This window comes from Telmatherina bonti, assembly GCF_933228915.1.
Source record: "Telmatherina bonti genome assembly, chromosome: 10".
NCBI lineage: Eukaryota > Metazoa > Chordata > Actinopteri > Atheriniformes > Telmatherinidae > Telmatherina > Telmatherina bonti.
Window position 1 is genome coordinate 25,735,647 of NC_136628.1, and position 24,925 is coordinate 25,760,571.

At 37.6% G+C, this 24,925-nt stretch overlaps 5 protein-coding genes across 8 annotated transcripts in view; 3 read left to right on the forward strand and 2 right to left on the reverse strand.

The window, feature by feature from the left end:
• Nucleotides 1-6,487, forward strand: part of LOC306761403 (ras-related protein Rab-6A) — a 12,214-nt gene extending 5,727 nt beyond the window's left edge. The window contains exons 4-8 of one of the 2 annotated variants that reach the window (XM_079247539.1): nucleotides 1,449-1,554; nucleotides 1,748-1,859; nucleotides 2,211-2,304; nucleotides 3,617-3,683; nucleotides 5,044-6,487. In XM_079247539.1, the coding sequence (XP_079103665.1) occupies nucleotides 1,449-1,554; nucleotides 1,748-1,859; nucleotides 2,211-2,304; nucleotides 3,617-3,683; nucleotides 5,044-5,108 (444 nt within the window). In that variant the 3' untranslated portion in view covers nucleotides 5,109-6,487. Of the gene's footprint in view, nucleotides 1-1,448; nucleotides 1,555-1,747; nucleotides 1,860-2,210; nucleotides 2,305-2,848; nucleotides 2,943-3,616; nucleotides 3,684-5,043 lie in introns of both variants that reach the window. The other variant, XM_079247540.1, reaches the window with a different exon arrangement.
• A 593-nt stretch (nucleotides 6,488-7,080) lies between these two features.
• On the forward strand, nucleotides 7,081-9,452 carry dnajb13 (DnaJ heat shock protein family (Hsp40) member B13; the record flags this gene model as incomplete). The annotated part of the gene is made up of 8 exons (XM_079247332.1): nucleotides 7,081-7,148; nucleotides 7,245-7,348; nucleotides 7,742-7,903; nucleotides 8,023-8,171; nucleotides 8,351-8,464; nucleotides 8,761-8,874; nucleotides 8,966-9,042; nucleotides 9,293-9,452. The coding sequence occupies 8 exons, from the start codon at nucleotides 7,081-7,083 to the stop codon at nucleotides 9,450-9,452; spliced, it is 948 nt and encodes a 315-aa protein (XP_079103458.1).
• On the reverse strand, nucleotides 9,440-11,663 carry ucp2 (uncoupling protein 2). Of its 2 annotated transcripts, none has more exons than XM_079247330.1 (8): nucleotides 11,606-11,663; nucleotides 11,329-11,482; nucleotides 10,923-11,123; nucleotides 10,559-10,775; nucleotides 10,286-10,483; nucleotides 10,094-10,195; nucleotides 9,814-9,994; nucleotides 9,440-9,701 (listed from the first exon to the last, which is right to left on the reverse strand). In XM_079247330.1, exons 3-8 carry the CDS (start codon nucleotides 11,046-11,048, stop codon nucleotides 9,587-9,589), a joined length of 939 nt encoding a protein of 312 aa, XP_079103456.1. In that variant the 5' UTR covers nucleotides 11,049-11,123; nucleotides 11,329-11,482; nucleotides 11,606-11,663; the 3' UTR covers nucleotides 9,440-9,586. The 2 variants fall into 2 exon arrangements, with proteins under 2 accessions (XP_079103456.1, XP_079103455.1); XM_079247329.1 differs by having other exon boundaries at nucleotides 11,577-11,663.
• A 1,806-nt stretch (nucleotides 11,664-13,469) lies between these two features.
• LOC306761222 (dicarboxylate carrier UCP2-like) lies at nucleotides 13,470-16,099 on the reverse strand. Its single transcript, XM_079247331.1, has 8 exons — nucleotides 15,978-16,099; nucleotides 15,747-15,878; nucleotides 15,478-15,660; nucleotides 15,182-15,389; nucleotides 14,901-15,098; nucleotides 14,712-14,813; nucleotides 14,439-14,619; nucleotides 13,470-14,344 (listed from the first exon to the last, which is right to left on the reverse strand). The coding sequence occupies exons 3-8, from the start codon at nucleotides 15,601-15,603 to the stop codon at nucleotides 14,230-14,232; spliced, it is 930 nt and encodes a 309-aa protein (XP_079103457.1). The 5' UTR covers nucleotides 15,604-15,660; nucleotides 15,747-15,878; nucleotides 15,978-16,099; the 3' UTR covers nucleotides 13,470-14,229.
• A 3,062-nt stretch (nucleotides 16,100-19,161) lies between these two features.
• On the forward strand, nucleotides 19,162-24,528 carry ppme1 (protein phosphatase methylesterase 1). 2 transcript variants are annotated; one of them, XM_079247549.1, is made up of 14 exons: nucleotides 19,162-19,428; nucleotides 20,025-20,118; nucleotides 20,898-20,990; nucleotides 21,088-21,145; nucleotides 21,430-21,481; nucleotides 21,870-22,024; nucleotides 22,167-22,257; nucleotides 22,597-22,662; nucleotides 22,759-22,885; nucleotides 22,970-23,099; nucleotides 23,225-23,269; nucleotides 23,372-23,436; nucleotides 23,596-23,663; nucleotides 24,157-24,528. In XM_079247549.1, the coding sequence occupies exons 1-14, from the start codon at nucleotides 19,343-19,345 to the stop codon at nucleotides 24,158-24,160; spliced, it is 1,134 nt and encodes a 377-aa protein (XP_079103675.1). In that variant the 5' UTR covers nucleotides 19,162-19,342; the 3' UTR covers nucleotides 24,161-24,528. The 2 variants fall into 2 exon arrangements, with proteins under 2 accessions (XP_079103675.1, XP_079103674.1); XM_079247548.1 differs by having other exon boundaries at nucleotides 22,759-23,099.
• Nucleotides 24,529-24,925: the final 397 nt, after the last annotated feature.

The window sequence follows — 24,925 nt, forward strand, 5'->3', positions numbered from 1 at the left end:
GTCTAAGTCCAGATCAGGGAGGATTTTCAGGCAGTTCTACAAATATTTAAGAAAATTTAATGCTGATTTCTGACATGTTTTATTCTAAACCTTTAACACTAGAACCGCCAAGCGAGTCATTTTTACCTCCTTGGCTCTTCAAACACTTATATCTCTGTTAAAATAAAATCCCTATTTCTCCAAATTCATCACTTTTCCTGAAAGGGGTCCAGTGAACTTATAGTGAATTTTGGTGAGTATGTGATCACAACAAAAAGAAACCTGAGCATAAATATCTAGAACCGCCAACAGGGTAATTTCTACCGCCTAATGAAATGCATTGTTTTCATCCGTCAGATGTTTTCGCGCCACGCCCATTTGCGCCGGTTGCTTAGTAACGCATGTGAGTTTGACAGCTGTCAGAGAGTGAGTAAGAGGGTTGTATGATCGCTGAATTTGAGAAATGGATTGATACAAGAAATATATGAATGCCGAAGAAGCTTGGTTATTATTTCAAGGACTGAGTGACGGGGAGTCGGAGTGAGGAGAACTAGCTCTGGATGACGGTGGAGGATTCTGATTAGACGGTGGAGGAATAAGTAGCTGGATAAAGTGATGATCCGTCTTTTTTACCTGATAACGAGTCATCTAGTGAGGATGAGGAGCTGATCACACATCGCCACATCACACATCGTGTTTGTATGCGAGTGAATAAAAAATAAGTTGAAGAGCACAGTTTATCTTACTGTAAAATTAATTAGAATATTGAAATATGTTATTTTGTTATTTAATATACTATGTTTTTTTACTGTGTAGCTAGTTTTTTTTTTTTTTAAAGTCTCAAGTATAACTATTAACATAATAAATAGAATCAAACAACTTCAAAGCATCTTTGCGTTATTTGCGCTGTTGCAGCAGGGGGTGGTAAAAATTACCCTTCTCTGCGGTTCTAGGAGTATTGGAATGTTGGCGGTTCTAGTGTTAACAAACACACAGGCTCTCAGCAGTATATTAACATATTAGTGTAATCAGGACACTGTGGCCTCAGGACAGTCTTCATTTTCTGTGTGCTCTCACCTTCAACTGAAATCTTTCTTCCTCTCCTTCCTGCCCCTCCATTTATTTCTCATCACATTTTTTTAAATTAAGCACACCTTACTTGATCAAGAGAGGAGGGTTGATGACAAGTGAAGGGTGACTATTTATTTCTTTCCCCTGCAGGCCCAGACAGCTTGCTCTCTCTGATGGTCATTCACTTCCTGCATGCACTATGCACTGTTTGTACTCTTGCTGTCTTTTCCCCATCAGTCTCAATTTATTTGGTTTTCTTTCCATTTGCTTTCTGCCACATTAACGTAGCTCATTTATCTATTTGTTTTTCTTGTTTTATTTTCATCCCCTCTTTTTTGTCTGGTTTTTTTTTTCCTTTCCTTCTTATTTTTTCGTCCCATCCGGTTCCTGCCCCACAGATAAGGTTGCAACTGTGGGACACGGCCGGGCAGGAGCGATTTCGCAGCCTCATCCCGAGTTACATCAGAGACTCTGCTGCTGCTGTCGTAGTGTACGACATCACAAGTAGGTGATGCCACTTCGGCTATGTCATCTGTTATTTTTAGACTTGAATAAAATATTTATTTCTATTGAAAAACTTTAGGTTGTTTCACTTCAATGCATTTTTCTGTCTGTCAGAGCTGTTTTCACAGCTCAGACTTTTCCTCCCCTGACTAGTGATGATCTGCTTCCTCTTTTCCTCTTGTCCTTCTCTCAGATGTAAATTCTTTCCAGCAAACCACAAAATGGATTGATGATGTCAGGACAGAGAGAGGAAGTGATGTCATCATCATGCTGGTGGGAAACAAGACAGACCTTGCAGACAAACGGTAATTTGTTCTTCCCTCCTGTCTCTGTGTGCACTGTCTCTCCTAGTAGCACATACCAATGAAGTCACTGATTCTTTATGTTTGCTTCTTCATGTTAGCCTTTCCATAGCAGCATAACAAGTTTTATTTCTCCAACATGGATATCAAAGCTAACTCACTTTTGTTTTTGTGTTTTAATACATATATATATATATATATATATATATATATATATATATATATATATATATATATATATATATATATATATATATATATTCAAGTGTCCAGTACATGAAACTTTTTATCTTCCTGTCAAATGAAGTTGCATTTTTTTTGCTGTGCATCTTTTAACCCCCTTATCTACCACAGGCAAGTATCTATTGAAGAGGGTGAGCGGAAAGCCAGAGAGCTAAATGTAATGTTTATTGAGACTAGTGCGAAAGCGGGCTACAATGTGAAGCAGGTAAGGGTGTGTGTGAGTCGTGCTCTGTAGACCAGATGCAGAAGCTGCCGCGCAGGCTACATCTCCAAAAGTCACCCAATAAAATGAAACATGGAGGCCACTGCCTAAATTTGCTGTAATGTTACAAAAATTTTGGAAAACACGTTTTTTCTTTGTGTCTCATTTCCTCACTGGGGGTACAAAAGAAAGTGTGTGAGCTTCCTGATTTCTACTTTTCTTTTTTGTGCTGCAGACTACAGTTTATTCTTTCTCAGCAAGAAAGGAAATGTGTATTTCCCTGAATGTTAATTTACACATTTCTTTAAACTATGACTTTTTCACTACTTTTTCATGCTAAACAGTTTAAAAGTAATCTGGGAGGCTTTTAGTGTTGAGCAGCAGTGGCAGCATCAGCAGGAAGGGGCACGACTTGCTAATACACTTCAGCATAATCAGTTTATATGTATTTTTTCTTCTCTCTTGTCTGTGTGCTTTTGTCTGTGGCGACATGTGCGTGCTATCTGTGTTCTTGTGTTGTGCGGCTGTGAAATGTGGCTCATCACAGACAGATAACCACAGAAGAGGGAGAACAGAGAGCGAAAGAGATGAATGTTCTGTTTATTGAAACAAGTGCAAAGACAGGCTACAATGTCAAACAGGTAGAGGGCGTGCGCCTTTGTGTGTGTTGATGGCACTCATGCTCTCTTCTGATTGGCTTTTTATTTCACATGTAGTGCTTTGAAAATCTGCTTACGATGAGGTGCATGAATTGTTTTTTCTCAAGCTCTCTCCCACCTGCTCTAAGTATTTACATCAGCCATCTTTTCATATAAAAGTAAGAGGTGGGTCAGAGCTTGCAAACCAATAAGCTGCTCTCCACTGATTACCACAGCAGAGTATGTTTTTGGCTATAAATCAGCATGGTATCCAGTCAAAGTCCATTCGCTGCAGATTATTGGGGATCCGCATGTGAAAGATATAAAACGTGTTTTTCGTTTTGGTTTTTTAATTGCATTACCATCCTTGAGATTTTGAAAGTCCTCCAGGCTTTCAGTGCAAGACATCAGTAAGCCACATCATATCCTGTTTTCAAGCCACTTGCAACGTACAGAAATATGCCCCTCCAGCAGCTCAGACACACATAATTGTGACACGCTCTGTCACAATTAAATTTTAAAATCTGATGGATGGCATCCTCTGTGCAAGCTTTAAGTGGACCTCTGGAAAATCATATATAATGGAATTATACTGTGCATGCTTTCTGAATTTCCTTTTAGGTTTTTTGTCATACTTTAAGTATGTTTCTGACTAAATACTACTTCTTTCCCTCCAGCTTTTCCGTCGTGTGGCAGCTGCCCTCCCTGGCATGGATACCACACAGGACAAGAGCAGAGAGGACAGTATCCTTTCTGTACATGTCAGTGTCTCAGTCTGACATGACAGCACAGAATTGGAAGGTTTCATTGCTCTGTGACATGTCATGTCATCCTGGTGTTCTCTGCCGTAGGGAAAAATCTTGTGTAGCTCTGTGACTTCTCACTTTGGTCGTTTAACCCAATATCCCTTCAGATTTATTCTGTCAAGGGCACATGGTGATCCCACTAAAGGCTGTTTTAGTGCATATGGTCTGAAAATGCCCTCTTCACCAAATGTTTATTGTAATAAAATAAAAAAGCTTAAGAGATGGTTCTTCAGAGAAGTTTTGAAGAGTGTAAAAGTAAAGTTACAGAAGCTGCTGTTCACTGCTTTTTTATTTAAGTCAAGACTCTGGCAGAAAGTGTAAAATTGATTTAAGAAAAAAAAACTTCCTTGTATGTGCAGAAATGTCTTAAGTTAACATGAGACTTTTTTTTTTTTTTTTTTACATAATTTGAAGAAGACTTAATGCTTAATAGAGGAAATGGAAACAACTCTCCCAGTAGCATAGACAATGGCATCAGCAGTTGGCCTGTAACAAAGCAGCAGTCCGTTACATGGAATGTGTGAAATAATTGTATAGCCCTCTAGGCTGTTTGTCAGGCACATTTGCACCTTAAATTCACATTTTCGATTTAAATATGCATTGAGTTGTACACAAATGTTTGATAATTTATTGGTATTTATTGAACAGTATAAAAATGATGTGTGTGAATCTGTCATCCATTCTGTTATGACTACAGAACAGTCTGACAATATTAGTGTGTAAAAAGCACTGCAGCACAGTCCAAAGTGTTAAGTAGGAAGCACCTCTTCAGATTTTCTTTAACTAATCAAAAGCCTTGCAAAAAGTGTGGGATAAGAGGAAGGGCAACATTGCTTTGTATTTTCAAGATAGATGTTTCAAGATGGATTGATGATTGATGTTACTCCACTAAGTGCGTTAAAACAGTGTAATGCACAGATCCGAGTTTAATCCAGTTACGCTTAATTATCTATAGTGCCACACTATAAACATTTTATAGCAAATGTTTATTTTATTTTATTTTTTTTACAAAACTTGCTAAATATGCTAAAGGAACTATTTATGTTGGCCTTAATGCAGTTTTTATGCTCAACAATTGTTGTCAAAGTTACAATGCATTTATGTCGTTAAACCTGTCAAAAGCCAGCTGCTCTGAAGCAGTTGAATAACACGTTGTTACTGTGACACCCGTCAAGGAGTGATATAACAGTAACTTATTTGCCGAACTATATATGCTTATATACAAAAATGATGCACACCAGTGAAAGTTTCTGCTAATTGAATATGTCTCTGATGTTCCTTAACTCTTTAACCCCCAGTGATTGACATCAAGCTGGAGAAACCACCAGAGCAGCCTGTCAGTGAAGGAGGCTGTTCCTGCTAATGTTCTTGCCTAAGGAATAGGCTTTTTTCTGCAATCCAGTCATTTTTTTTTCTGTTCATGTACCCTTCACTCACCTTTCTTTCCCAGTCTAAATGAGAACACTGCATCCATTGTCCTTTCCTATGTGAAAACCTGCTCTCTCATTGGAATGCTCTGAAAGACCTGTAACTTAAACTGAATATTTGCACTGTAACACACATGCGGTCAAACACTAATTACAACTGAAATTCACCATTTTACTTTCTTCCGCTTCCCGACATTTCAGATTACAGTCGTGGCACCAGAGTAATGAGTCATATTGGTGTTTTGAAGTTTAAACCAAACAGTCATGATGCATTGATGTTTTGGACGTCAAAACAAGGTATTTGTCAAAATATTTGTTAAAAAAAGAGGGATGTTGCTTTAAGCTTAATGAGCACTGTGTGGATGTTTTGTTGTTTTATTCATGAACAGGTGTGCTGTTCTGATTGGCAAAAATATGTATTGAACAAACTGTTTACTGTACCACAGGAAAGTGCTGCAAGTTTTTGTGTTTAGGTAAATTATTAACATGTTCCTGGTCTCTGTATAAGCACACGTGCTGTATAAATTCATGCAAATAAGGCAAACAGCAGTTGATATTTAAAACTTGTGCCAGCAGAGTTCTCCAACCATTTACTGATATAATTTGGCAAAAAACACACTTTTACATTACATTATCACAATCCAGCATAGATGCGCCACAAGACACCACCGTCCTTTCCCTGTTCCTGCACAAACCCTATGAGAGGGGTTCTTTTAATCTTGGCTTCCATTTTATATCAAGTTTTTTATTAATTGCATAGATTGTTTTGTTTTTCCCTGAAGAGTTGCAGTGTCATAGATTACAAAATATTTCTTTAGTTTATAAGGAGTATTTTTACTTAAAACCCACCATATACAGCATAGATTTGGAGATTTATGCTTTTTGGACTTTAATTGTAAAGGGCTTCGGGTTTATATAGATTGGTATGACCTTGTATGAACACTTTAAAGACTTGTTTTGCTCGTTTTTACTTTTTGGCATCGATCTTTTCTTAGCGATTGATCAACATTTATTTAATTTACAGTGACTTGAAATATTTATTTCTGTTTGATTTCATGCTGCTTTTATATTGCTGTTAAACTTCACTTTTGGTAACAAGTCCTGAATCTCTATAGTAAAATATGCATCCATTTGGACCACCTTTAACAGAATAAACGAGTGTGTCTGATGTTTTGTCTGCCACCTCTAAGTGGGAGTTTGATAATACTGATGATGTGCAATTTTTGTGTGACGTTGTGGAAGAGAGTCCACTATGTATAATAACCATTAATGTTTCTGTCTGGAATGGTTTAAAATAAAACAATAAATATACATTTGTCACCACTGCTGGTATAAATCATTGTTTCATTAAGTATGATAAACACTGCAGGAGATGTAAAAAATTTAATAATGAAAATAAAAGCAGTCATTTAACTCAAAACACCTATGCACCCAGAACCAGACACATAGGCATCTTTCTGTGTCCTGTTCATGTGAAGCAGATTTTTAAGTTTCTTGTTTTAAAAAAATTGCTTAATTTGACTTTTCACATCCAATATAAATAATTTTAATATTAAAACAAAGTAGTGTGTGTTTCTCAATAATGCCAAATGGTGTTGTACATTGTTTACATTGATGTATAACTAATTAGGATTGCACATTTGTGGACTGAGTAAATGTGCCAGAATTCGTCTGATGGCTTTACCTCTTTGGGGGATTCAAGTCCAGCCAGGTGCGTGTCACACAGATGACAGCGTAACACCTGACACGCTCTTTATAAAGCCTCGCGAGAGTTTCCTTAGCAATCATCACCATGGAAACCAACTTAAACAGCGCACTGTGTTTTGGCCTGTTGTTTCACTGCAGAAAAGCTGACTTGTGAGTTGTAACTTTAATTTCTAAGCGTAGCTGTATTTATTTAAAACCGTTATGAGTTGCGATTACTACGAGACGCTCGAGATAAACAGAAATGCATCTGATGCGGACATTAAAAAAGCGTAAGTTCCGCAAGACTTAAGCTTTGCCAACAGAAACGCTTTTCATGGCTTTTTTTTTTATAACGTTAAGTCACTCTTTCCCATGGATTTATGTAGGTATCGACGTCTTGCGTTGAAGTTTCATCCGAGTAGCAACAGGGAACCTGGAAGCTTGGAGAAATTCACTCAGCTGGGTGAAGCATATGATGTCCTGAGTGACTGTAAGTTACTAAAAGTCTGAACCTGCTCCAAGTGTACTTTTATATATATATATATATATATATATATATATATATATATATATATATATATATATATATATATATATATATATATATATTTATATATATATATATATATATATATATATATATATATATATTATATATATATATATATATATATATATATATATATATATATATATATATATATATATATATATATATATATGTACTCCTTGTTATGAAAGAAAAGAGCTGCTACAGCTGTGTCCTGGTTAACTGCAAACATGTATCATATCCATACAGTCAATGATCATATCTAGGCAGAGTTCAGATACTGCATGAATGGCAGCATATGTCTAAAGCAGTTTCCATTTTATGTCATGACAGCTCGAAAAAAGGCAACCTATGATAAGTTTGGTGAGGAGGGTCTAAAAGGCGGCATCCCAGCTGAGTTTGGCACTGGTGGGGCTTGGTCATCAAAATATGCCTACCATAGGAATCCAGACAAAACCTTCAAACAGTTCTTTGGTGGTGATAACCCCTTTGCCGGTCAGAAAAAACACAGTCAAATAACATACAATAAATGTTCCCTTTTCTTTTCTTGCCAGTTTTAATAACTCTGCTTTATGTTGTTGTTTGTTTGTTTGTTTGTTTGTTTGTTTTGCTAGACTTTTATACTTCTGACACTCCACTTCAGTATGGCTACCTTCAACCAGGGGTGGTGAAGACTCAAGATTCCCCAATTGAAAGAGATCTTCATTTGTCCTTGGATGATCTCTTCCATGGATGCATAAAAAAGATTAAGATATCTCGCAGGGTAGTAGTTGCTTTCTTTCCTCAGCCAATAGCTTTTAAGTGGTTAAATTAGTCATAAATCCATTATATTGAGAGCATCTCACATAATCTGATTCTTGGATTAAAAACCAGAAAGATGGCAATAAAACCAAAAGCATAATATACATTGTTATTATACATAGAACTTCATTTGTGTTGCAGGTTATGAATGATGATGGAAACACATCCAGTATTAAAGACAAGATCCTGACTATAGATGTGAGGCCTGGCTGGAAAGAAGGTACAAGGATCATTTTCTCCAAAGAAGGAGATCAAGTAAGAAAAGCGCTCCAACAATGTTTTATATTATGACTAAAAACTAATGTAAAATTAATTGAAATTGATGTGATGTGATGACTATGATGATTTGTGAATCTGAACACATCGGTTAGTTTATCTTATCACTACCTATTTTTGTAATAATTTGTCACTGGCAGTTTGCTGAGCCACTTGCAGAACCAGGGCACTTTGAATTTTTCTTTTTTTTTTTCTTTTTTTTTTGTCAGAAGTTGCTAAACTTAAGCATTTATCAGACTAGCCACAGTAATTGTTCAGCTGTATTCAATCTTCAGGGACCAAACAGCATTCCTGCAGATATTGTATTCATTGTACGACAGAAGAGTCATCCTCTGTTTGTAAGACGGCACAATGACCTGATCTACAATGCCAAGATCTCTCTGGAGATGGTGAGTCATTATAGGGTTCTTTTTCTGGTCACGCTTGAAGATTTACTTTAAACAGAATGAACACTGAAGCTGTTCATTCCTGCTGCAACAGGCTCTGACTGGCTTTTCTGTGGATGTTCAGACACTAGATGGCAGACTTCTCACAATTCCTATCAATGACATTGTACAGTAAGTGCTTTCCCATGCTGAGACTCAAGTAAAATACTCAATGAGAATCTCAAATAATTCAGTATTTGGTAATCCTGTTCCTTTGACCAGATTGTAGAGTTCAGAGACCAAGAACAACATACACTATCAGAGAGTCAAGTTCTTCTTCTAAGCAGGAGGACTCAGAATGTTTTGTACTCACTCTTTTTTTTTTTTTTGCATAATCTGTTAGTTAGTGTTCTTCTCTTTCTGATTTTTCACAACATATCAGTCCTGCATACAAAAAAGAGCTGAGTGGAGAGGGAATGCCGCTGTCCCAGAGTCCTTCCCAGAGAGGGAACCTCATCATCACTTTTGACATCCAGTTCCCCGAGAAACTCTCCGTTGAGAGGAAGCATCTTATCAAACAGGCTCTAGATTTTAAACAATGATTACATTTTAATCACATGTACTTAAATTTATGTTGTTACATTTGAATAAAATATCCACAAGAAGACAGAAAGAGGTAAGAATGATTGCGTTATAAGTCCCCTATGGTACAGCTCAGCCTTTGGATAGACATCAGTTACAGGGAAGCTGTGCGGATGTGATTTGCAGCCATCATGGCTCGTTTCAGCTGCTCATACGTTACAAACATCACCACATTCCAGGAGCCAAGGCGTAAAAAAGATGGCATGAACCTTAAGAGGGGGGGACAAAACATGATTGATTACATTCCATTAAGTCATTTTATCTCTTAAATGTTATATCCTTACTAAACTTTTCACTCCTGTTCATGCAATTGTTTCTTACCCTTTATAAAAGGCATGTGGGCCTTCTTTGGTCATCATGGCAGCAGCACAACAAAGGACGCTGCTGTACTGGCCCACAGCAGAGTTCATATATCTTGTCTTGACCACATCCACCGGAGAGGCGATCACAGTGGTGCACAGTCCAGCACCAAAGGCTGATAGAAAGTGGCAGGGCAGGTTATCTGTGAGACACAGGATGAGAATTAAACCTCAAGGCATGGAGAAAATTCAGGTATCGCCACACAGCACTGAATTATGCTGATCTGAAGCCCTTCTTTTACCTGTCAGGGATGTTGACTTGAGAAGCATGTCCTTAATTAAGTCATATGTGACCAATTCTGTGCAGTTAACGATTGCATTACGTGCAATGTTTGGAGTTGTACCTGTGTGACAAATTTATGAAAGTACATAAATGAATTTGTCAAAAGAATTAAGAATGAACCCATCAAGACGAGAGTTTAAGCTCGAGCTACCTTTCCACAGACCACGAATGCCTTCTTCCTTCCCAATGGTTTTGTAAGCATCAATAGTGCCACAGTAGCGTCTAGCCTGCTCACTAGACCTGGCCTGTGCCTGAAAGCGGACTTTAACCACATCTGTGGGCTGAGCCAAAGCAACTGCCATGGCACCTGTGGTACATCCTGCAAGCAGCCGACTGCCAATCCCAACATCTGAACCAGTAAAGAGGACATGTCCAGTGAGATTGTGGGCTCTAGAAGTTGAATTAACTCAGAATGAGTACTCACGCTCAGAGCCTCTCGTGTAAAATTGTTTAACAGAGTCATAGAGGCCGATTCTGACTGAAGCAAAGCTCATCTGCCTCTGGAGTCCCGCTACCAGTCCACTGTAAAGACTCCGAGGTCCCTCTGTGCGCACCATGGTGATGATGGTGCCAAACACGCCACGATACTTCACGACAGGAACTTTACCCACCGCTGCAGGGGGTCTGGCTTCTCCTTGGATCTGTGCAGCACAGAGAAGTAACTCAGATGACTGAGGAGATCAAACTAAATAGAAAGAAAGATCCATAAAAAGGTCATAAAATGCTTTGGTTGTGAGCAAAAATGTTTTATACAATAAATATAACGTTTGGGTTCAAATCTGATATACCTGCAGCCGCACTTTGGCAGTGTCCAACGGAAAAGTGATCAGGTCAGCAATGCAGGCTGCCGTGCCTGCTCCCACAAACTTCACAGCTGCTGATGGCGGCACATCTGCAGGTCCAAATCCAACCATTTTTCAGAATTCTTTCAATCAATGAGAAGACTTAAGTCTTTTTTATGGGGACAGGACAAGAAGCTCCTTCAAAATCTGTTATTGACAAAAAAAACATGCACATATTATTCAAAGCTCAATAGGTTTAGTTCGAGTGATGCATTGCTGCAAAGTTGAGTGTTAAATGTTTTATGTTTTATTGATGATTTGCTGAATGAAAGATGGCCCCTATTAAATGTCTTTGCAACAAATGAATGTGTTTTCTCCTTTTATTTCAGTTACGATACATATTAATTGTTACCTGTATGGGAGCAGTTTAGGACAGAGACATTAGAGATCAGGATTCTCTAAAGGTATCCCTTTGGCTGAACTTTGTACCAGCTTCAAACTGGTGTTCTTGTTTTTCCATAGAAGATCTTTCAGAAATTAAGAGTCTTAAAATCATACTCCAAGTCCTGTTAAACAGACATAAGAACCAAAAACAACACAAATGCAAAACTTCAGCAGAACTTACAGGCAAGAATATTATAAGGAATGATCTGGGTTTACCGTGATTTTGTGTCCAAAAGTTGAAATACCTCTTTAAGTGGCAATATCCAAAATGTTTACTGGGACTGGTGTAAAGAATGGTCAGGATGCAGTAGAGTTGGGGGAGGGAAGAGCCACCTCTTTAAATACTGCTGTGATGCTGTTACATAATGGCACAACATGTGTTACCGGGGTGTCTCACCCTAACAATAACTTCATAGGCTGCCTGCTGGTCAAGTGGTCAGACTACTGTATGAACGCCTGAATGACAATGAGGGATTTTATTGTACGCGTAACTGCAGAATTTGACAGATATTTTATTATTTTCCACTTCATCTGCAGGCTTCCTCTGTACTTTATTTACACATAAACAGCAACACAAAAATTTTAATTTCAGTTTTAAGAAATAAATCTGTCTTTTTTTTTTTTTTTTGCTGTTATTGTTGTTTTTTACCTGGTGCAAATAATTGCATTAGTGATCTACTTACCTAAGTGTCTGCAATGCATTGTAGTGAATGCTGAGTCATCCTGAACATTTAAGAACAGAGAGTACGCTGCACACCAGATTAGAGCCATATGTTCAGACTGGTAATCATCTTGCCACAGCTTTTTGTCAAAAATATGCTTCAAGACTTCCTGTTTCGGCTTTGATTAATGAGGTGTTTCCATATGTTTTATTAATATGCCATTACTACTGTAAATGAATTATCTGATGCAGAATTATGTTTCAAAAGTGGATTTTTTTACAAAATTCTCACATTAGACTTTGGTGTTTTTGAAGAGTGGCATTTCTAAGGAGCTGTGCTTCCTGGACAGCCCTCAAAGTAACGCAGTCTTGAATGTGTAGTTGCAGTTAGGCAAATATAGAAAGAGCAGAAATATGATATCTGAGGATTGTAAAGTGCAATGTTGTGACCCAGTGCCTGGGTACATGTTGTCCTACAGTTCTCATTTTATGACAGTGCTGCGCTTCTATACATCTGACTAATCCAGTCAGGAAGTTGGAGCAAAGAGTGTGTGTTTCCAAGTGTTGTGGTTCCTGCTCTGACCTGTGCTGCAGTGGGTGTGCCTGTTTCCCTGACAATCAAGTCCACACCAGGTTCTCATCGGGTAATCAGCGGCAGCAAGATAAAAGGCCAGCTCAGTTCACCAGTCATCGCCTGATTGTTGTTTCATCTGTGGTAACAGCTCTCGGCCATTGCAGCATTTCTGCTTAAGAATTTAAACGATTTGTTTCACAACTGTCTGTTCTGTCACCAGTGCATGATTCTTGCCTGCCTGCCCGCCAACCTGCCTGCCTGCCCGCCAACCTGCCTGCCTGGCCACCTACCATTCTGCCCAGGAGAACAATAAACCTGTCCTAGTATCCACATCCAATCTGCACTTGGGTCCTTGTTTGTCCTACACTACAACACCAAGTCCCAATATGCCAAGCTGCATTTATTCACAAATCCAGCACCACAGGAAAGGAGCTTCTTCCTCCACATATTCTGTTGTGATGGATTGTTTCATGCAAATTGCATGGTTGTTCTTTATTCTGTCCAAATGTATGTGAATTATGTTTTACAGTATGTTCGGTTTATAATAAATTATTTTATTTTTTAAATTTACAACTATTCATTGCAACATTAGATTATCTGTACAGTATTTATAGAAAGCTTTTGATACTAGCAATCTAATTACTATGAGCAGTATCATGGAGACGAATGGTGATATTTTCTTGGAGACTTTGAAATGCTATTTCCTATCACATGGAATTCTGGACACTGAATAATTCTGCGTTTAAATACCATCAAAATGTCTGCTTGTATGTTTTATTAAGTGTTGCAAATGATTTTTGCTCCCATTTAAGGTGTTAACAGCAATTGGACAAAAAACTAACAAAGGTTTTAAAAAAGAGATGCAACAGGCAAACCTGAAAAAAAAAAGTGGTTTTATTTATTCTTTTAGCTGTAGTATTACTTTTCATCATGTGCAACATGTTCTGACTCATCGACCAGCAATAAATCATACTTTTTAAAATAGGAAGCTCATACATTCATCTTTCTATACATCCCTTCACTACATGTCACAAATATCGTTGAACATTGTAAACAATGACATCATAATACATTGATAATTAAGCACCATTCGTTCATTCTCTCATTTGTTCATTCATTCATAACAACCCACAAAACAGATGACAAAAGATGTGGCATGCAGCAGAAATTATGTTTGTTTTCATGGACAAACATCTCTTAATAGTAACTATCACAAAACAGTTTATCTGATCTTTCAGTTCATCCTAGTTAATGTTAAAGTTCATCATCAAGCAGTGAGTTTGACATGTAAATATAATCCTCTGGATGTAGCATTTCAGATACATGGTGAACATGGAATTTTTGATAATAGAAAGTGGTCACCATTACAATCCATAAAATGAGTCTTTATACTCTGATCTTTGAATCAGTCTGACATTACAGCTATGTCCCCAGTTGTTTTTTTTTTTCCTGCCGCAAGTCTTTATACGATGTAGCATAACTCATAAAAACTACATCTGAGCTACATCCACAATGTGGAAGTCGGCCTCACCACCGTATCCGGCCCTCTTTTGGGCCTCCACAGACACTTCTCCTGCATCTTGCTGCAGGTTAGGCCATTGTATCTCCTGTATTCAGAGTCTGACAGGGTGCATCTAAAATGGTGACTCCCAGTACTGATTTGCTCTGGTCATACCTCTCTTAATTTGTTCATAAGTCACAAACATCACAATGTTCCAGGATCCCAATCGCAGGAAAGAAGGCATAAACCTGAAGGAGACAAAGGAAAGGAGAGTAAAAAAAAGTGCTCCAAAGAGGCTATTTTGTTGTTATGTGCATTAATGTCATGTTAATGTGAGTTTACCCTTTATAGAAAGCTGTAACTCCTTCATTTTTCAGCATTATTAGAGCACAGTTGACAGCACTGCTGTACTGGCCAGTTCCCGAGTTCATGAACCGTGTTTTAACTACATCCACAGGAGAAGCCACAACAGTTGTGCAGAAACCGGCGCCAAAGGCAGCTGTGAAGTGGCATGGCAGGTTGTCTGTGGGGAAACAGAGGCACAGTTTTAGTGACGTCTGTAATTTGAATGGAATATTTTTCAGATTGATAGCTAGGTTGTTTACGTCTCTTCACCTGTCATTAGGTCATACTTCAGGATCATTTCTTTGATTATGTCATAGGTGACCAGCTCAGCACAGTTTACAATGGCATTGCGGGTGATGTTTGGCATGCAGCCTGGAAGAAAGCAGGAGATGGTTATTTCCAAATCTGTGCAGAGAATTATCACAGAGTAATAGATCCTGAAGTGAAAAAGGAAAATACCTTTCCAAAGTCCGCGTACGCCCTCGTCTTTGGCTATTGTTTTGTAGGCATCCAGTGTGCCATTGTATCGCTTCTCCCCGTCAGCCAGGCGCACCTGGGCTTGGAAGCGCACCTTCACCACATCTGTTGGTTGTGCAAAAGCCACAGCCATTGCTCCTGTGGTACAGCCCGCCATGAGGCGAACCACGATCCCAGCACCTGTAGGATATAAGTGTCACTACAGCAGCAGGGAAAACAGAGGCTACCTGGCTAATGGAAGACCGCAAACACACAAAACTCACTCTCAGTGCCTCGAGTGTAGAATTGCTTCATGGAGTCATAAAGGCCGATGCGGACCGAAGCGAAGCTCATCTGCCTCTGAAGTCCTGCCACCAGTCCATTGTAAAGACTCCTGGGCCCCTCAGTGCGGACCATGGTGGTGATGGTACCAAACACTCCCCGGTACTTCACTGCGTTGGTCCATTCAGCTTTCTGAGCCTCTCCTTGGATCTGCACAGTAGGATAACATTCAGTGAGTCTCAGCAGGACCTTAAAAGCCAAGAATAAAATCCAGATTTGAAGAGTGTCTAGTCCTGACCTGTAATCTAACTTTGGCAGTGTCCAGTGGAAAGGTGATGAGGTCAGCAATGCAGGCTGCTGTGCCTGCTCCGAAGAACTTAACTGCCGCAGAGGGCACTACTTCAGTGGGTTTCATGCCAACCATTTTTACTTCTGGGCTGATGGCACGAATGGAAAGATCTGCCCTTACTGCTGTTTGCCTCTGTGTGAATGACACAAACACACACACTAAATATACTAAAGACTGTTGCCAGGCTCAAGGCATGCAAGTTCAGAAATTGTGCATACCTGTTTGTGTAGATGAAGACTAGTTTCAAGTTTTCTCAAGAAGCAGACTGATCTTTGGAAGTGGTTCTGTCATGGAAATACTTTTGGCCATAAACTATCTCTGAAGCAAATTAGCCAGCATACCACCGGTCCCTAAAAAAGCAAGTAGTTTTCATTTATGTAGTGATCCTTGGAGTATTTTAAAACTTATCATATGATTACATGATACAAATTTCAGAAAATCCCATTTACCTTTGCCGTATTTAAAACCAATATGATCCAGCAAAGATGGAAGAGTAAACAATCCGTTGCATTAGTCCGTTAAGTGTCCTTGCCTCTTGCCGTGAGATTGCTGCTTCACTGTGGAAGGAGCCCCTGAATTTATAGACATCTTTTTCACATGACTTCAGGGCAGCCTACCAAGTTGTGCACACCTGTTATGTGAATGTCATGTTTTTCACTCTGTTACACAGCTGGATATTTGAGCACTTGTTGATCTGCTTGTAGTGGTATCGTCATACCAGCGGCCTGTCACGATAAGCACCCGCAAACATTCAGAATGTTTTCAGCTTATTTTTCACTCCACTTTTAAAGTAACTCACCATTTACTGAAAGGGCATGAAGTTATTTCAGGTTTCAGCCATGAGCTTGAGTAATTACAGAGAATTTTCCATACTTATCGGCTCATGTTACTCCACTGACGTCACAGAGAGTACCCCATATTTCTATTGGCTGACAGGTGCAGCCAATCAAAATGCAAGGTGTGTCTGCTTCCTGATTTGATGGGACATTTTAATGGCAGTGCCGGATTGCATTTACACTGCCCATCCGAGTAATTGTCATTAATGCCTTGCAAAAATATTCAAGACCATGTCAGGAGTTCTAGGAATTTCCTCATCTCTCCTCCCTGTGACTGGAGTTACGAAACTTTCTGGGCCAAGGAACAACCAAGCTCCTCAGCCAATCCATTTGGTGAACAAGGGTGGGTGGATGCATGCAGCATCTAAGTGCAGTCACTGAGGCTGTTTGTTCGTGCAAACTAGTAACACGCAGTAAGGGGGCTGGATGCCAGATGGAAAATGTTTAGGGGGGGCAGTGAGGGAACATTTTGTAGGTACAGTGTTGGAGTCTTCTGTGACTTTCCATTGCAGCTCCAGGACAAGCATATGTCAAAGCACAGAGTTGACTCTTAAAAAAAAATCACCTCCAAATATCTAATTACTCACCTCCTGCCACAGGAGTTTGTTGATTTTTTTTAAAGGACTATTGCAAATAATAATTCACATTCTCCTGCTTCACATTTTGAAACTCGTCCTGACAAGATAATTTCATGTTTCATGTGACAAAGTTCCAGAAACCATTAAGGTTGTTTTTTGTAAACAAGGCTAATGATAAAACCTGCCACTGAAAAACTTATCTGTCCCTGCTTACATGCTATTTACTGTATTTTAACTACAAAGTTCTTTTAAAAGGTGATAAATCATTATAAGCAAAAAGTATATTGAACGGGTGCTGGGGTCAGAACAAAGTTGACAATATTGTCATGAATGTCTCAGTTGCATTAAATTCCCCATCATCTAAATCATCTGTTTCGTCACCCATTACTGAAAACAGATTCTTGAGGACACTGTGTGAGTAACCTTTGTACACACAGACAGCCAAGTAAACACCTCACTGGTCCGGCTTCAACCAGTTTGCAGCCAGTTTGCAACCAGTCCCCCTGCCCCTCCGCCTGCAGTCTCTGTAAGTGAGACTAAGCAAGCAGACTCCTGTCACTATGTTGCTCTCCTTGCACTCGAAATACCACGAACCTTGATTCAGAGCTATGAAACACACAATCTCCATTACACTATAAATAAAGAGCATAATTCTGCTAATAGAGTATCTGCGTCATCGAATCATATAAAGGTTAGTGGAGCACAGGGCTTCTGATGATGTACATCAGATTTCTGTAAGATTCATTAGCGTGTGAACCTGCATTGTTATTTTTTTTATTTTGTTTTTACAAACAGAAGAAAAGAGCACTGAACTGGCTCTTTATTAATCACTCTGAGTTTCATAGATATAAATGTATTTTCATTTTGTTATATCTAAAAAGAATCTAAACTTGACAGAAGCTTTTCGTTCTCATTCAGCCTCATCAACCTTCATTTTGACATGCACTATTTCAAAGCATGCATGAAAAGATGGTTCAGTGAGGCCCCGGATGGACCTACATACCAGAAATGACTCAGCACTTTGCTAATTGTTTATACTTGACACAGGTTGGCATGTTCTTTTCAAAACCCGGTATTAACTTCAGATGCCATTGGAGAGAACAAAGTTCTGTCCTCTTTTTGTGACCAAATTCACCTTTTTGTCAATTTAAGGTTACTTCAACAAACATACAGCATATTGAAGAAATTTTTAAAAAGATAGTAAACTAATGAAATTTGACATTTTTATACCAATTATTGAAAAAAAAATAAAATAAAATAAAATAAAAATAAAAATTTATAAAGAAAAAGTATTGATATGAAAACATATCTGTGATACCAGGGGTTTAAATTGTCTTTAAACAAATAACACATTTATATACATTTTCTATGCTGTGTAAAATGTTAAATAAAAACTAAATCTATTTGTTTATTTGTTACAAAGATGTATAAAATGTTGAAATAAATGAAGGAATAAAAAGAAAAATATATTATACAGGGAAAATTGTCATGTTGTATATGCTTTGTTGTTGTCATTTTTTATTTATAATTAGAGATAGTTACCATTTAACTTTCAAACAAGTTTGTTGACTGCTGGCAGAAATGAGCTCCTGTAGCTGTCAGTGTACTTGAAGAAACATCTGACTAAACACAATCCGGTGTTTCCTAACAGTGTTCTGTAGTTATTATGTTCAGCAATTGTGTAGCATACTTTTCTGGAGAATCAGCACATGGGCTCAGTTATCCCCAGCATAAAGCCAGACATCTAAACAAAATACAAATACTTATTTGAACTTGATGCAAGCAACACATTTTAATACACAAAATTCGGAATACAATGGCTAAAAACAAAACATACATACATATGTACATACATAAATAAATAAATAGACAGAACTGCCTGAACATGTAACATCTGATCAGAATAACTGGCAATGAATCTTTCAGATTTGATTATTATAAAAAAAAAATATTTATTTATTTATTTATTTTTTTTATTAATATTATTATTATACTGTTCACCTCAAATTTTCAAGTAGGGTTTGTGTTATAAACCCTATATACTCTTGCAAAATGCTGCTCATAATTCTTTAAATAGACATTTTCAGCTAAATACATCATTTTATAGAAATGATGGTTTGCTCGTCATACAGACAACCAATGATGTGGGTGCTTTGTTTAGTCAGTAGAGGGCAGTGGTGCTTTCAGATGTGTAGATTCACTTACTGGAGAGTAAAAGGAAAGAAGAAGAAGAGACGCTCGAAGAAGAACGCTAGCAGCTAGCCTAACCATTAGATTAAAGCAATTTATCCAATGTGTGTCTAAGTTTGGTGACTGTTGCAAAGAAATTCATATGCAGGGAAAGAAAGAGAAGGTCATTTCAGAAATTTCCTGACGGAGACTAACCCCTTTTGTAACGCTATGGAAAAACAGCTGCATTTGAACCTGCTAGCCTCCAGACCTCCAATGGCAGGTGGTTTTCAGTCCAGCTCTAAAATGAAAATGGGGTGAGTTAGCTGGCATCTTGTCCGCTTGCTAAGAGTTATGTCGGATTTTCAACGCCTCTTTTCATTTATCCATCGTCACACCAATTGGTTGCTGTCTCTGAAGACAATTAGTCGGCTATCTCTTCACAGCTTTTAACGAGCAAACGCAGTAGATTGCGTTTGACTGGCTAAGTTAGCGCTTGTTGCGACGACAGTTTCAGACCTTTGTTGTAAAACATGACATGGTGTAGCTAATAGCTTTTAACATGTTAGCATGTTGTATTTAATAACTATTGAAGAGTGATTAGAATAAAGTCAAACTGAGCAGAAACATGACAGTGAACCAAAAATGCATGTCCCTTTTTCCATTGCTTACTGATTATTTTTATACCTTTTCACAGTTTAATAAACACGTTTATCTAACATGTCGTGACAATGGTTTCATACTGGATAACCTTTTATTGGAAAGCCAAAAGTGAGAAAGTCTGATTAGCTTGGGATGTAGTGACTTCATCCTGTTTACAGACGCATGTTTATTTTTTAAGTTCTTGTAGTCTCACTGCGGTATTGAATCACACCAGGTTGCTTTCAATTTTCTTGGTTTTTGTTTAATGCAGACCTGGACGGAAGAGAGATTTCACCCCCCTGCCCTGGAGTCAGTACTTTGAAACCATGGAAGATGTTGAGGTGGAAAATGAAAATGGCAAAGATATATCCTTGATTGTTGTTTTTATTTGTTCAGAGAAAAGTCAAAGTGAATTACTGATAATAAGTCTTGAGTCCCCTTCAGACATGCACTGCTATGAACATGCACTGTTATGAATGGATGGATGGATGAATGGCTGCCCTGAACAAGTCAGTTGTGTTTGAGTGAGTGTGATTGTGCATTTCACTGGGGTTAATTTGGCATTTGAACAGCTTTTCAAGAAAGTCTGACAGATCATGCCTACATAAATAACAACACTTTCCTGACTTTGTTGCCTTCAGTACAATGTAGCCCTCACAAGTATAGCAATGAATGTTCAACAAGCTTAAACATGTAGACGCTTTTTTCATATTAACCATGATTATATGTTCTGTCATCATATTTTACAGAAATACTGCTTGCTTGGCATGTCAATACAAAAATCTTAGGGCTTTATGGTATCATGATATGATAGAACTGTAACTATGACAACTTAATCTTCTTTATGTTCCATCTACTCATGCATTAATGGGAATTACTTGCATCCAATAAAGTGCTTCATGACATTTGCAGAATAGTTGTGAGGAATCTTAATGGAAAGGTCAAACAGCTAAGTTGCTTTAACAGATTGATGAAGCCCTTTGGTTTGTATGTGTTGTGACCACAAACATCCTCCTTTCTTACTTGTGTTCCATTTAATCAAAGGGAACTACAAGTATTTATTGTTATCTTCATCCTGTTTTGAGATGAATGTATGACAATTTTTGCACAGCTTTGTTTTATACTCCCTTTAACTACCCAGAACATTTTCAGAGTTTACTGCAGTGGCTCTCATGGTCCTGTGCTGCTCCTGCTCCATGGAGGAGGCCACTCTGCTCTCTCTTGGGCAGTTTTTACTGTGAGTTTTACTTTTATTGTTGTTATTACAAACACTTTCTACCTTGACAGTTTTTTTATTTAATTTTTTTTGTATGTTTTGCTATGTGTTTTTAAAGGCTGTCATATACAGTAGGATCAATTGCAGGGTGGTGGCAATGGACCTCCGAGCTCATGGTAAATATCAGCCATGGCAAGTTTACAGTTCAAACATTTTAAGATACAAATGATAATAAGCATTTAATGATTGTGTCAAAGTGGAAATTTATCTCTAGTACTGGGCTAAAGTCTGGAGTTATCCCATGAGGGCTATATCCAGACTTTCTTGGGGGCTGGCAATATAAAAAATGTATATACACCATATTTAATTTCTTCATCTGCAACATTTCGGTAGTTTCAAAGATTAATTATTAGCACCACTAGAGAACAAATCAGAATTTTGTCCCTTTTATAATCTGCAGGTGACACTAAAGTGAAAAATCCTGAAGATCTGTCTGCAGACACTATGGCCAAGTAAGTTGTGTTGTGCGGTAAAAAAAAAAAAAAAGTCATTAGTTTGGTGGAAACAAGTGCATTTTTACTTTGTTTTCGAGACAAACGTACTAATCTACAGAGGGCATGATGATCCAGCTGGCCTCAGGACACAATTGGCGACGAAAGGAATTCTCACTTGTCTATTAATGCTTCATTTATCTTAAAGTGTTGTTGATTTAGACATTCATTTGTCATAGAAATTAAATGATTTGAGAGTTTTGTAGGTTTAATTATTGAACAAGAATGTTTTAAATGAATATTAACCTCTAGTTTCTCTGATTGTTTAGTAGATATTTTCTGAAAATGAGTTTTCCATAAGACAGAAAGTAATGAGGTTAACAGATTGTTCTTGTTTTCTCATTTAAAGGGATGTTGGTAAGGTGGTGGAGGCCCTCTATGGAGAGAACCCACCTCCAATCATGATAATCGGACACAGTATGGGTGGGGCCATTGCAGTTCACACAGCTACTGCTAATCATGTCCCATCACTGCTTGGACTCTGTGTCATTGATGTTGTTGAAGGTAAAATCTGAATACATGTCCAAAAGGAAAAAAAATATTTTGTTTGTTGCTTTTTAAAGTTTTGTTTATCTGTTCAGTTGAGTGTAAAAAAATAAATAAATAAATAAAACACCAAACAGATTATTTTATGAATTTTATACAGGGACGGCAATGGATGCTTTGAACAGTATGCAGAATTTCCTCAGAAGTCGGCCAAAGACATTCAAGTCTCTGGAGAATGCGATAGAGTGGAGGTAAATGCTAAACGCTTGGCAATCATGGTGCTGTGGCTGGATTAAGTGATTCTATAATTTATTGATTAACAAATATAATTTTTTGCAGGTCTATTTAGTATGGTCCCACAAGGCTGCAGTGTTTTAGAGCAGTGAGACTTTGCAAACCTGTTGGACTGCAGCCTTCGTGAGACCAAACTGAATAGCCCCAGTTGATACCAACTCAGACATTAAAAACCTTGTTTTAGATTCTTTTTACTCTACATTTTTTCCATTAATAAATTTGTGGCTCTTCTAGCCTTTAATGAATCTGTTCAACAATTTGTAGACAAGAGCTTCAACCTTTTTCTGTGTCTTCAGTGTGAAAAGTGGCCAGATTCGAAACATAGAGTCTGCACGAGTGTCAATGGGAGGCCAAGTGAAGAAGTATGTCTGTTCTGCTTCTTTTTTTAACCCGCAGTGCTCCTTACACTTGTGAGTTTCATTAAGTGTCTTATACCTTCCTTTTTTCAATATTCACAGATGCGACGAGTCGACCAGCAGCACAAGCGTTTCGAATAGCATTGGTGAAGGCATTATAGAAGAGGAGGAGGAGGAAGAAGCAGAGGAACAGTCCAACAAGAAAAGAATGAAGGAAGATGACCAAGAGGTTCACACTAACAGGGTTCATCTTTCTCTTTTAACCTTTTCCGTGTTGGAAGTCACTAAAAAAGGTTGTTTTTCCTCCATCCAGGTTAAAAAGGAGAGCATCTTCACCTGGCGAGTAGAGCTGTCAAAGACAGAAAAATACTGGGAGGGCTGGTTCAGGGGTCTGTCTGCTCTCTTTCTTACCTGCCCTGTGCCAAAACTGCTCCTGCTTGCAGGTTTGTTCCTTCCTCTCCACATTATGAATTTACCATTTCATACAAATATCTGGTTGTTTGGGTGATCAGAAATGTTGATGCGGTTGATGCCAGTAATTTCCTTCTGACTTGTTCTTTTCGTACAGGAGTGGACAGGCTTGACAAAGACCTTACCATTGGACAGATGCAAGGTACAAAAAATGTTTCTAATTCTTCAGTTAAGTTTTTCTTCTGTATTTGTTTATCATGTGAAACCCACATGTCCCAAAAATGGTTGCGCTGTGTGTCCACAGGGAAGTTTCAGATGCAGGTCCTCCCTCAGTGCGGTCATGCTGTTCACGAGGACGCACCTGAAAAAGTAAGTGTGTGCTCTTACATTCACAACATTTAAAAAAATATTTTTCCCTCATATTACACATCTTGTTTTGTGTTTGTGTGATTCAAATTCAACATACGGGTTTTTGCTCTTGTAAATTAATTGGTAGTAACTTATTGATCTTCTGTTTTTCACTGTTAGGTAGCAGATGCTTTAGCAACATTTATGGTTCGGCACAAATTCACTGAGTTTAAGGAAGGATATCTGTGGTAAGTGGACCTTCAAAAGAATGGGATTGTTGTACATTTTTATCAATTCAGCATTGCATAATCATCATTTTATAGATTTTTATAATAATTGTCATCATTTTTATAATCTAAAATATACAAAGAAAAGCTTAGATAACATTAAATGTGATCATTTACTTATGGAGGAAATGTTTTACTATTACTTTTAGGGTCCTTACTCTGGCATTTTAAATCATTTAAAATATTTTAAGAACTTCTTTAAACCTTTTTCATGTACCATCAAACCAACCACTGATTTGTAGTGATATTTGGTAAATATTCATCTTATATAAGATATTTCTAGATGTAGACTTCACTAAAATGAGACATTACATTTCTCATCCCTTGTTTTATTGTTCTTTGTTTTTGTTTTTAAAACCTGAGAAGTTTTTAAATAGTTTACAAAACAGCAAAAGATTGTAAATGGTTTCATAAACTTTAAAGATTTGATGAAGGTTTCCTTTCTTTTCGACAGCTAATTTCCTGTCTATATATAGCCAACAGCTGTAGAAGAGACATTACAAGACTGACATCGTTGTCCAGTTGAGCAGCAAGTTAAAGAAAATATAACATTTACTATTATTATTATTGTTGTTATTATTATTATTATTATGATTATTTTGCTTTTGTTATGTCAATATTTTGCCTTTCAGCTTTGCCTTATTTTTATTTTAAAAGTAGGAATTGATTGTACTTTCCCTTTACAACATATGTATTGTTTTTTTTTTATCTTCTGAAAGGTAATGCTCACGTTTAATGCTTCATTTTGAGTGATTGCATCATTGTTAATGTGCATTTGTAATGTTTGAATTCAAACAATGATTAAAGATGGATGCAGTCAACACTATCAGCCATGTCTTTGTATTTTGTGTGTGCTAAAAAATCACATTGAATGTGGAACTTTACATAATGTGATACCAATTAACTTAAGTTTACCTCTTAAATATAATAAATATCTTCACAAAATAGGATGGATCACTGCAATTCTGTACAATTTTTTTTAATTTACTATTTTGGACTGTTTCTGTATTACAATATGGAAGCATCATCAGTCACATGTTAGACCCCAAACTACACACATGGTCCTCTTCTTGAAGAGTATAATTTTTTACAGCTGTTCTTGGATTTAAAAAAAAAACAAAAAAAAAACATCTTTTTTCTAAATGTTAAAGTTCCCTTTTACTTTTATTCTTCTATAACATTCCTGACTACATTTTCCTAATCAGGACAGGAAATCTATTTGC

What these genes read in the sequence shown, in the direction of transcription:
- ppme1 (XM_079247548.1), top strand. Translation starts at nt 19,343, where the DNA reads ATGGAAAAACAGCTGCATTTGAACCTGCTAGCCTCCAGACCTCCAATG. An exon ending in TCTGCAGACACTATGGCCAA is followed by an intron (nt 21,482 to 21,869) that starts GTAAGTTGTGTT and finishes TCTCATTTAAAG; the next exon opens with GGATGTTGGTAAGGTGGTGG. An exon ending in GAGAATGCGATAGAGTGGAG is followed by an intron (nt 22,258 to 22,596) that starts GTAAATGCTAAA and finishes CTGTGTCTTCAG; the next exon opens with TGTGAAAAGTGGCCAGATTC.
- ucp2 (XM_079247330.1), bottom strand. Translation starts at nt 11,048, where the DNA reads ATGGTTGGATTTGGACCTGCAGATGTGCCGCCATCAGCAGCTGTGAAG. An exon ending in CTGCCAAAGTGCGGCTGCAG is followed by an intron (nt 10,776 to 10,922) that starts GTATATCAGATT and finishes TGTGCTGCACAG; the next exon opens with ATCCAAGGAGAAGCCAGACC. An exon ending in CATTCGTGGTCTGTGGAAAG is followed by an intron (nt 10,196 to 10,285) that starts GTAGCTCGAGCT and finishes TTTGTCACACAG; the next exon opens with GTACAACTCCAAACATTGCA.
- LOC306761222 (XM_079247331.1), bottom strand. Translation starts at nt 15,603, where the DNA reads ATGGTTGGCATGAAACCCACTGAAGTAGTGCCCTCTGCGGCAGTTAAG. An exon ending in CTGCCAAAGTTAGATTACAG is followed by an intron (nt 15,390 to 15,477) that starts GTCAGGACTAGA and finishes CCTACTGTGCAG; the next exon opens with ATCCAAGGAGAGGCTCAGAA. An exon ending in GAAGTATGACCTAATGACAG is followed by an intron (nt 14,620 to 14,711) that starts GTGAAGAGACGT and finishes GTTTCCCCACAG; the next exon opens with ACAACCTGCCATGCCACTTC.